Consider the following 9,705-nt stretch of genomic DNA (forward strand, 5'->3'; position numbering starts at 1 on the left):
GAGAGTCTTTTGGCTGGAGACTTGAAATTCAGTCCATGTGTGGGCCGAAGTAACTAGACGTTGTCTTGAACTGATGCCCGATATGAGGCGGTGCTCAAAGTGAAATGATGCTCATCCAGAAGTAGCACACGCTGCTCGACTGCTCGGCTCGTGGCTTATGTTGCCTTGGTTGGCTCAGCTTGCTGCGTTTGAAGGTGAGGGAGTCCCTTTTATAAAATAAGGGCTTGCTCCTCAATAAATGAATGATGGGCTAGAGTTGATGCTCTCTAATGATGGTGAGGGAGTCCCTTTTATAGAATAAGGGCTCGTTCCTCAATACATAAATGATGGGCTAGAGTTGATGCTCGCGGCGAGTCGGTTGCTCAGTAAGCGGCGATGCCCTCTAATGGTGGTGAGGGAGTCCCTTTTATAAAATAAAGGCTCGCTCCTCAATACATAAGTAATGGGCTAAGTCCCCCAAGTATTTTTCATGAGACCCAGTTGAGGCCCAATTGAGGCCCAATATATGGTACATAATGTAGTCCCTCAAGTCTTCGGTCAATAGAGTCTGTTGGCTGGAGACTTCAAATTGAATCCATGTATGGGCCGAAGTGGCGGTTGTTCGGAGGCGGTATTTGTATACCCTGCACTGAAGCTTTGTAGGTGAAGCTTTGCAAGTGAAGCTTTGCAAGTGAAGCATTGAAGTTAGAGCTCCGTAAATGAATCTTTTGAAGCTGTTTGACATGAGTGATGCTCATGAATGTTTATGTTGATTGACATGGGTGATGCTCATGTATGTTATCATGAGTGATGCTCATGAATGTTAATGTATGATTGTCATGAGTGATGCTCATGAATGTTTATGTATGAATGACATGAGTAATGCTCATGTATGATTTGAAGTACTGGGCGTACTTTTGATCACCTGGTTGGTGGCATGAAGGAGAGTACGGGTTGTACATTTCATCACCTGGTTGGTGGTATGAATAGCTAGTTGCCAAATGATATTAGAGTACGGGTTGTACATTTCATCACCTGGTTGGTGGCATGAATGGCTAGTTGCCAAATGATATTAGAGTACGGGTTGTACTTTTCATCACCTGGTTGGTGGTAATAGCGACAGGTTGCCGAATATTTTTGGAGTACTAGGCGTACTTTTTGGTCATCTGGTTGGTGATAATAGCGGCGGGTTGCCGAATAATTTTGGAAGTACTGGGCGTACTTTTGATCACCTGGTTGGTGATAATAGCGGTAGGTTGCCGAATAATTGTGGAGTACGGGGCATACTTTTGATCGCTTGATTGGAGCTTTTTTGGGCTTATGGGCCTCCGCCCTCCACAACATGCCAGCCCATTAATTATGGGCTTTTCCTTTTTTTTTTTTTTTTTTTTTTTTTACCCTCTCTCTGTATCTTCACCTGGCAGACAGAAGGAATAATAATAGGAAAATCTTTTGCTTTTCTCTTTTGCTTTCTCTTTTACTTTCCGCTTTACTTTTGCTTTGGTTTCTGTTTCCCACTGCGCCTCTCTCTGTCTCTCCACCTCACTGCAGACTTGATTTTCCTTTTCCTTTCCACTGCGTTTTATTTTTGCTTTTGCTTTCTCCAGACATCCGTTGTTTTTTCTTTTCATTTTAGCTGTTGATGGTGAAGGCAAACAATGTATGGCAGCACCACCCATGGCTATTCGTTACTTAGGCTGCCTGTGAAGAATTGAGAAATAGTAGGATGTTCTTGAAGCTTCTGGAAGCTGTTTTGAAGAGTGGAAACCGAATGAATGTTAGGACAAATCGTGGTCATGCCCAAGCCTTCAAACTGGACACACTCCTCAAGCTGGTTGACGTCAAGGGGGCAGATGGGAAAACCACACTATTGCATTTTTTCGTACAAGAAATCATAAGGACAGAAGGTGCTCGTCTCAACGGTGGCAATCAAACTTCAAACCCAACTTTGAGTGATGATGTCAAGTGCAGGAGGCTTGGCCTGCAAGTTGTTTCAGCTCTCAGTTCAGACCTCGGTAATGTGAAGAAAGCTGCTGTCATGGATTCTGAAGTGCTTAGCAGTGATGTTTTCAAGCTTTCTAAAGGAATTAGCAACATCATAGAGGTTGTGCAATTAAATGAGACGACGATGTCAGATGGCAGCAGCCGGAAATTCTCAGAGTCGATGAACATGTTCATGAAATTGGCTGAAGAAAAGATTATAAGACTTCAAGCTTAAGAAAGTGTTGCATTGCTTTTTCTCTGCACTTTTGTTGCTTTTGTTTGTTTCCCATGTGCTCTCTTCTCTAATATTTTTGTCGGCAGGTCCCCTTCACCACCTTGGGTCCCGTCTCCACCTGCTCCAAACTCCAAGAGTGATAAAATGTCGAGAAGTTGGTGTACTCCAGCTTGGGTCATTCATTTTTTTTTTCTTTTTGCTTTTTCTTTCCACTACGTCTAGACACTAGCTGGTGTACTCCAGCTGTAAAATCTGTGAGATCTGGAGAGAGCTGTCTGGAGAAATGCAATAGCTGAAAGATCTCCATCTGAATGTGGGGCCTCTATAGACAGAAGGGCCAAGGCCAGCTGGTGGTTGAAGAATATGGGCCTGCAGCAGGATCGCATGGGTGTGCAGCCAAGCGACCTGTCTCTCTCAAAACCCATCAGCAAAACGATATGTCTCTCTCAAAACCCATCAACATTAGTATTCTTCCGCAAATGAGTGTAGAGAGAAATCGCAGAGGAAGGTGCGGCATTGGCGGTGGAGCCTCGGATGACGATGTTGAAGAGGAAAAGGTCGGGTATCGGGATAGAGAGGAAGAGGTCACGTGCGTTGCGCATGGCCTTCAGGTCAGAGAACTTGTGGGTGAACTAGTGCAGCCCAAGCCGCTGTCGTCGTTCAGACCCGAAATGACTGGAGGTCGTCGATCCGACCCGAGAGGATCTTGGTTGACTCGGTGACTACTCCGTGTATTTCACCTGCACCTCCTGCAGCGTCCCCACATCACCGCTGCCCTCGATGACGTGGCAGCTCTTGACAAAATGTTTGTACGCCTGCGGGTTGTCGAAGCGCTGCACCATCGACCATATGGTCCACCGACCACACGGTGGGCACAGGCGCCGCTCCATCATTCACAAGAGAAAGCAGATCCTCATCCTTTTTGGTTTTGGTACCGTGACGACGCCGTGTTTGATGTCGCCGAGGTGGTGATGTGGACACGATGGTTCAATACTGAGGATTTAGGCAGGTTGGGTGGCATCTGAGTAATTTCACTCTGGAGCAGATTTAAAGTGGTATAGTTTTTTTTTGGGTTTTGGTTATAAATGGTAAATTTGGAGATCTGCTTCTATTGTAGAGGGAGGCTCTTTGGGGAGATTTTGTTTACGTTTGAATACAGCTATACACCAAATGTTGAAATGAGATTTGAGTGTTTTGATTTGTTTGGTAAATGGGAATGGAGATCCGTAGGTGTTTTGGATTTCGGGGAGACTTTGTTGTGGTTTTTTTCTTTCTGGGTTTTGTCAAATTTTGCAGATCCACGGCCGTGGTGAAAAAATGAAAGAGAACCGACACAGCTTTTCGTGTCGTTTCCCACAGACGGCGCCAAATGTTGATGCACAAAACTGGAGGTCTTGGTACAATATAAATCCGACCGTGAATCTGCATGAAATGTAAATGACACAAGATGTATCGTGGTTCACCCCAAGGTTTGGGCTACGTCCACACTGATTGTATTATATTTCTCTGAGAAGTGAGGGAGAGAGAGAGCTCTGAGAGTGAGAGCGTTGAGAGGGTGAGAGAGGCTTCAGAAATGGCCTCAGAAATGATCCCCCTAATTGTGAGGGTGAGGTGTCCTTTTATAGAATAAGGACTCCTCACTTATTACATATTTGCCCATTCCTTTATCACATAATTACATTTATGTCCCTCGAGTATTTGTACGAGATCTAAATACGAGGCCCTAAATATGGTATAAACAAAAATAAACTCTATTTTTATTTATTTATTTGTTATAGAAATGTATGTATGATATTTTTACTTTTAGAATGACAATTACATCTCTAAATTTGGTTAAAAAAATGTTGCAAGTATTGTTAATTATGTGTTTGTCCACTTGAGGCGAACATATAATATCTCAATACTTTTGCACCTTTTTATGTAAATCATAAGTCTATAAATATGTACTCTAATGAAAATGAAAGATGACCTTGATTTCTCCTTCGCTTTCTCTCTTGTATGTCCTATTTTCTCTGACTCTACACTTTATTTTTAATACATTATCACCACAATTGCTTATCGATTTTTCTTTCTGTATTAAAATAGAATTAAACACCACAATAACAATTCAATGAAGAGGAAAAGAAAGCAATCTCCCATCTCCTTCCTGATTAGGGGTGCAACTTGAGCGAGTTGGGTAGGTTGGAAGGTCAACTCAATCCTAACTCAACTTTTAGAATTCGAGCTTGGGTTCGGGTTGGGTTTCATTCAGGTTCATTTGTACTCGAGTTTAATTGGGTTGCCCAACTTTTTCAAGTTTAATCTTGTAACAACTTGGTTTACAAGAATTCCTAACAAAATTAAGCCAAGTAACATCAAAGCTAGCTAACTCTAATTTCATAAATCAATCTACTATAAAGCTTTAGGATTTATAGATTACAAATATAGGCTGACTAATCAAAGTCTCTTATTCCCTAAAAGCTTAAGTAATTATAAGGGGTAATTTATTAAAAAAATATTAGAAAGGGCGTTGGTTTTTGGACTTGGCACACTTGGGTGTAGTGTGATCATTAATTGATATGAGTTACAATATGGTTATATTGGATTTGTTTAGTCGGGGTTAGGTTGGGTTGGGGATAGACGGGTTGATCAACCTAACTCAACCCAATCAATGAACGGGTTGAAATTGGGTTGGGTTCGGGCGGGTTATAACTAAAAAAAAAACTCGTTTGTTCGGGTTTAAAGTCAGGTTGGACATGGACGGGTTCAGATTGACCCAACTCAAATTGCACCCCTATTTGTGATTCACGATTCTGATGCTTGCACGACAAATTTGACATAGGCCAAATGAGGCTTTATTTTATTTTTTTGGTAAAGGCTAACGAAAATCTTGTTATGAAAATAGTGAATTAAGTAAAACATGATAATTTCCGTAAAAAAAAGGTAGCATTTACTTTTTATATGATGTTTTCATTTGATCAGCTATATTAGTTCAGTTGAAGTTACTTCATATTGATACATGTGATCTCATCTTTATTAGAGAAGTTATACAAATATATAACAATTTTTGTTAATTAACCGGGTTCGGATCATAAAATTGCAAGTACAATTTTCAAAAGAAGACAAAATGTGGGACGAATTATTGTGGAAAAAAAAAAAGTGTGGGAAAAAGAAGTAATGCACTATTTGAAAATTTGTGGATAAGTTTCCAACACTCCACGTCAGAGCGTCCCCACAACTAAAAAAAAACCACACCACGTCATCACAGTGGACCCTACTTTTAGAACAAGCTGGCGCTTTCACTGTTAAGCGGTTAACCAACAAACCACACCACAGGGGAACCCCAAACCCTAACCTGCAGCTCAAACTTCATGTTGTTCATTTTTTCAATTATTCAAAACCATAACAAAATTCCGCCAATTCAGTCATCTATCTCTCTGAAAATCCCCAAATCTCTCTCACGAAGAGTCGAAGGCCATGGCTACGGACGGCGCGGCGGACCGACGGAGGCCACCGCCGCAAATGCTGAGCGCAGGCAACAACGGGAACTGCGTGATGAGCTTGTCGAACAGGCTGAGGCTGATGCCGAACAAGGAGCACAAGGCGGAGAGCTACGAGGACCTGCAGCAATTGGAGTTCAGTCCCTTGCTTTTCAGCTCGCTGGAGCGCTACTTGCCTCCCACCATGCTCAATGCCTCACGTGACCTCAAGCTCCAGTACATGAGGGACATCCTCCTCCGGTACTCGCCCGAGAGCGAACGCACTCGTGTAAGTCATGAGACTCTATCTCTTTAGGAGTGGAATTTGGTAAATGCGGAAACTGAAAATGAGTTTGAAGTTTGGAAGTTTTGGATTTCTTGTTATGTGAATTTTAATTTTTGGATAAATGTGTGAAATGTGTTTGCTTCAGTTGCGATTGCGGAAGAATGTGTAATTTCTTTGAATTCTCCAGAAATGATTGATGTGGATTTTCAATTCCTGTGTTAAATTTTGAGGCATAGACGAGGGAGATAAGGTTGAGTAGGAATAACATATAGTCAGAACAGGCAGGGGCAATGTGCTCTGGTTAATTAGTCAATGCGGCGTTATTGTGCTCCTGAAAAGCTCATATGTTTCTCTGTTTGAATAAACAGGTTCAACGACATCGAGAATACAGGCAGAAGATCATTGCACAGTGTGCACACTATCAGGTGCGTTTAATGGGTAATATGCTGTTGACGTTTAGAAACTTGCTGTAATATGTAAACAACAGCTTTATGAATTGCCGTCGAGTGTTGCAGTCATTAAAGCTAAGTCCCTTCTTTTGGTACTCCTGGAGTTGAGGGCTTGAGTTTTGTGCATAAGACATTTAGTCACAATTGCATGTCAACAAACTTAAATAATTTCCTTCTTAATCGGTCCTTCCTCTTTGCAGCCTCTACAAAGGGAGTTATACACGCTGCAAGCTGCAAAGTTCTTTGTCCCCTCATTTCTCAGAGCAATCAGTGAGAACACAGAGGCTAGCTTTAGAAATATACTGTCTGAAGCCTCTCCTGGAGTTTATACCTTTGAAATGCTTCAGCCGGATTTCTGTGAATTGTTATTAACTGAGGTATCATTTTGGATATAAGTTAATTTTCGCTTAAGCTACTTTTTTCTATTTTCTTATCAAATTCTGATTTCTTAGGTGGAAAATTTTGAAGGGTGGGTCCATGAGACAAATTTCAGAATCATGCGACCAAATACAATGAATAGATACGGTTGTGTTCTTGATGACTTTGGCCTTGAAACCATGCTTGACAAGTTGATGGAGGACTTTATACGTCCTTTGTCTAAACGTATTTCATCTCTAATATTGTGAAATTGTAATTAGAAAAAGTTCTTATGTGTGAAAGATTAGAACTAATGTTATACTCGTTTTTTTGTTTGTCTGGGTTTATGTAGTTTTCTTCCCAGAAGTTGGCGGATCCACACTGGATACTCATCACGGTTTTGTTGTTGAATATGGAAGCGATAGGGATGTAGAGCTTGGTAGGTGCTCATCCATCTGGAAGTTTTGGATTTAGTTTTTCGAAAAAAAAGTATTTGTACTGAAACTAAAAAAAAGCATTTGTACTGAAGCCTCTCTCTCGGACAAGGATTGTCTGCCCTCCCGTGCCCTCTTGTTTTGTGTGGTCACGGTTAAACCACGTCAACATTTTATATTGTTTTTTTTATAGAGAAATAAGACAAAAATGAATAGTAATATAAAATGTTGACGTGGCTTAACCGTGACCACACAAACAAGAGGGCATAGGAGGGCACCGGAAGTGGGAGGGCAGACAATCCTTGTCCCTCTCTCTCTGCGCCATTTCCACTCTATATTTCTGCCGGTTATAATTATTTTCTCAGAATTGTTTTTGATTGTTGGTCTAGCTGATATGATATGATTTCTCCTTATTTATGTTTTCATAATCGTGTCCAATTTATTTATGTTTTCATAATTGTGTCCAATTTGTTCAATATGTATGTCTGTCTTTGTCTTAAACATCTGTGCGCTAGATTTATAGCTTGTTAAGCTTTTATGAATCCACAACAGCTTTATATTGCAGGTTTTCATGTGGATGATTCAGAAGTCACCTTGAATGTTTGCTTGGGAAAGCAATTTTCTGGTGGAGATTTGTTCTTTCGAGGTGTTCGATGTGATAAACATGTTAATTCAGAGACACAATCTGAGGTATGCTGTTCTTTATGATCAATTTTAGGTACAATTTTTTATTTAGGGTCACACTTTTCATCTTTTAGTAATAAAAATGCTTTGGAGTATCATATTTGATATCATATTTTTTATTTAGGGTCACACTTTTCATCTTTTAGTAAGTTGCATGTTTATTTTTTTTAGTTATATTTTCTTCATTATAATATATCTTTTTATTTTTGTACAGTTTACCATGTATGTATTGAACATTTTCCTTGGAATTTTTATAATTCTACTTATAGGAAATCTTTGATTATACTCATGTTCCGGGACGTGCCATTCTTCATCATGGTCGCCATCGGCATGGTGCTAGAGCCACAACATCGGGGCATCGAGTCAACTTACTATTATGGTGCAGAAGGTACCTTTCTCCACCTTTAGTCCCCCACACAAGAAATTCAAGAAACCTAACCTAATGATTTTATGGATATCACAATCTCCCTAACTTTTTAGTACCTGCTCTGTGTGGAATAAGTATCCAATGAATGCAACTTACCAATTCATTCATGGTTTGATATCAATTAATGTTGGTTGCGTACACAATAAAGCATGTGCAAAATCAACATTAAGAGTACTGGTCTTTAAGTAGAGTTAAGTGAAATGTTGGAATATGCGGGTTTCACACGGTTGATTTCTCCTAAACATTAGTTCTCGATTGTTTTCTCAATTGATTGTGCACATTGTAATCACACTGAATGGCCTTGTAAACATACATTACGGAAAATATCATCTAAGAAATTAATGGAATTATTTAAGGCTAACCTTTGGATCTTGGTCTCATTAGGTTCTAGGAGTTTTTTTGCCTGTATGCTGGTTGATGTAATGACAATTAGTTTTGCAGAAGCTTTTCTAGGTAAGCTTACAGTAAAACTGTCAAAACATAGTGTTTTACTGCAAGGATTATCTCAATTATGCATTCTTGTTTACCAATTTACTTGCTTTGTATCCCCAATCTTCTTGTAGTTCGGTGTTTAGAGAGCTGAAGAAATATCAGAAGGATTTTTCCAAATGGTGTGGAGAGTGCAAACGTGAAAAAAAAAAGAGGCAGCGTCAATCAATTGCTGCAACCAAACTGGTACGGTACATTTGATATGAGACAGAGAAAAATCAGCGTATTCGTATATTTGGCATTAGTTAATCTTTTCACATATGATTGTATTTTTCAGGAAATACTCAAGAGAGATGGACAAACCGCCTCTTGAGCTGCTTGTTTTGTATGTTTTTACTACCGATACTTCTTGATCTGTTCATCATGCAACTTTTGCTTGTGAAGTTGTAAATTTACTCATCCTTGTCAGCACATAGAAGTTTTTCGTGTCTGTTTTCAAATTCGTACTCCATCCATTTATAGAGACTACGGTCGGGCTATTTGTTAGTAATATGAAAGGGGCCGGTGGTGTTGTGTTTTTACGGTGTGCTTCAATGCTTTTGCGTACACAGCTCGACAAGTAACTGTGATGTGTTGTATTGATTATATTTCAAGTCATGCACGCATTGATATATAGGAAAGTTAAGGTATTTGACATTGCATGATTGAGTTGGATACCCCCGACAACGGCATTTCTGTTGTAAGTTTCTCTCCCACCGTCCACATACAAATCTCGAGAATTTCAAAATTCAAAAGACCTGCTCTGATACCAAGAAAGACCATCTAACCGTCTATTGGATCTTATTCAACGGCATCTTTAGTTTGACCAAAGTAGTAAAGTCAAACATGCTTTCTCTGTTTCTCTAGGTCTTTTTCTCTTAAGGAATTGGTTTAAGAAAGCAAGCGAGTTAAAGAGTTTTGAAACCAAATGTGGATTGTTGCTGA

The 9,705-nt window shown here is 40.0% G+C and overlaps 1 protein-coding gene across 3 annotated transcripts; it reads left to right on the top strand.

The window, feature by feature from the left end:
* Nucleotides 1-5,504: 5,504 nt before the first annotated feature.
* LOC126596508 (2-oxoglutarate and iron-dependent oxygenase domain-containing protein CP2-like) lies at nucleotides 5,505-9,302 on the top strand. 3 transcript variants are annotated; one of them, XR_007613979.1, is made up of 9 exons: nucleotides 5,505-5,944; nucleotides 6,310-6,366; nucleotides 6,591-6,767; nucleotides 6,843-6,993; nucleotides 7,100-7,186; nucleotides 7,747-7,871; nucleotides 8,135-8,253; nucleotides 8,677-8,745; nucleotides 8,856-8,968. XR_007613979.1 is itself a non-coding variant. In XM_050263115.1 (9 exons), the coding sequence occupies exons 1-9, from the start codon at nucleotides 5,654-5,656 to the stop codon at nucleotides 9,092-9,094; spliced, it is 1,155 nt and encodes a 384-aa protein (XP_050119072.1). In that variant the 5' UTR covers nucleotides 5,506-5,653; the 3' UTR covers nucleotides 9,095-9,302. The 3 variants fall into 3 exon arrangements, 2 of the variants coding, with proteins under 2 accessions (XP_050119072.1, XP_050119073.1); XM_050263115.1 differs by lacking the exon at nucleotides 8,677-8,745 and adding an exon at nucleotides 9,059-9,302 and having other exon boundaries at nucleotides 5,506-5,944; nucleotides 8,856-8,967; XM_050263116.1 differs by lacking the exon at nucleotides 8,677-8,745 and adding an exon at nucleotides 9,059-9,302 and having other exon boundaries at nucleotides 5,506-5,944; nucleotides 6,843-6,915; nucleotides 8,856-8,967.
* Nucleotides 9,303-9,705: the final 403 nt, after the last annotated feature.

This window comes from Malus sylvestris, chromosome 13, assembly GCF_916048215.2.
Source record: "Malus sylvestris chromosome 13, drMalSylv7.2, whole genome shotgun sequence".
Lineage (NCBI taxonomy): Eukaryota > Viridiplantae > Streptophyta > Magnoliopsida > Rosales > Rosaceae > Malus > Malus sylvestris.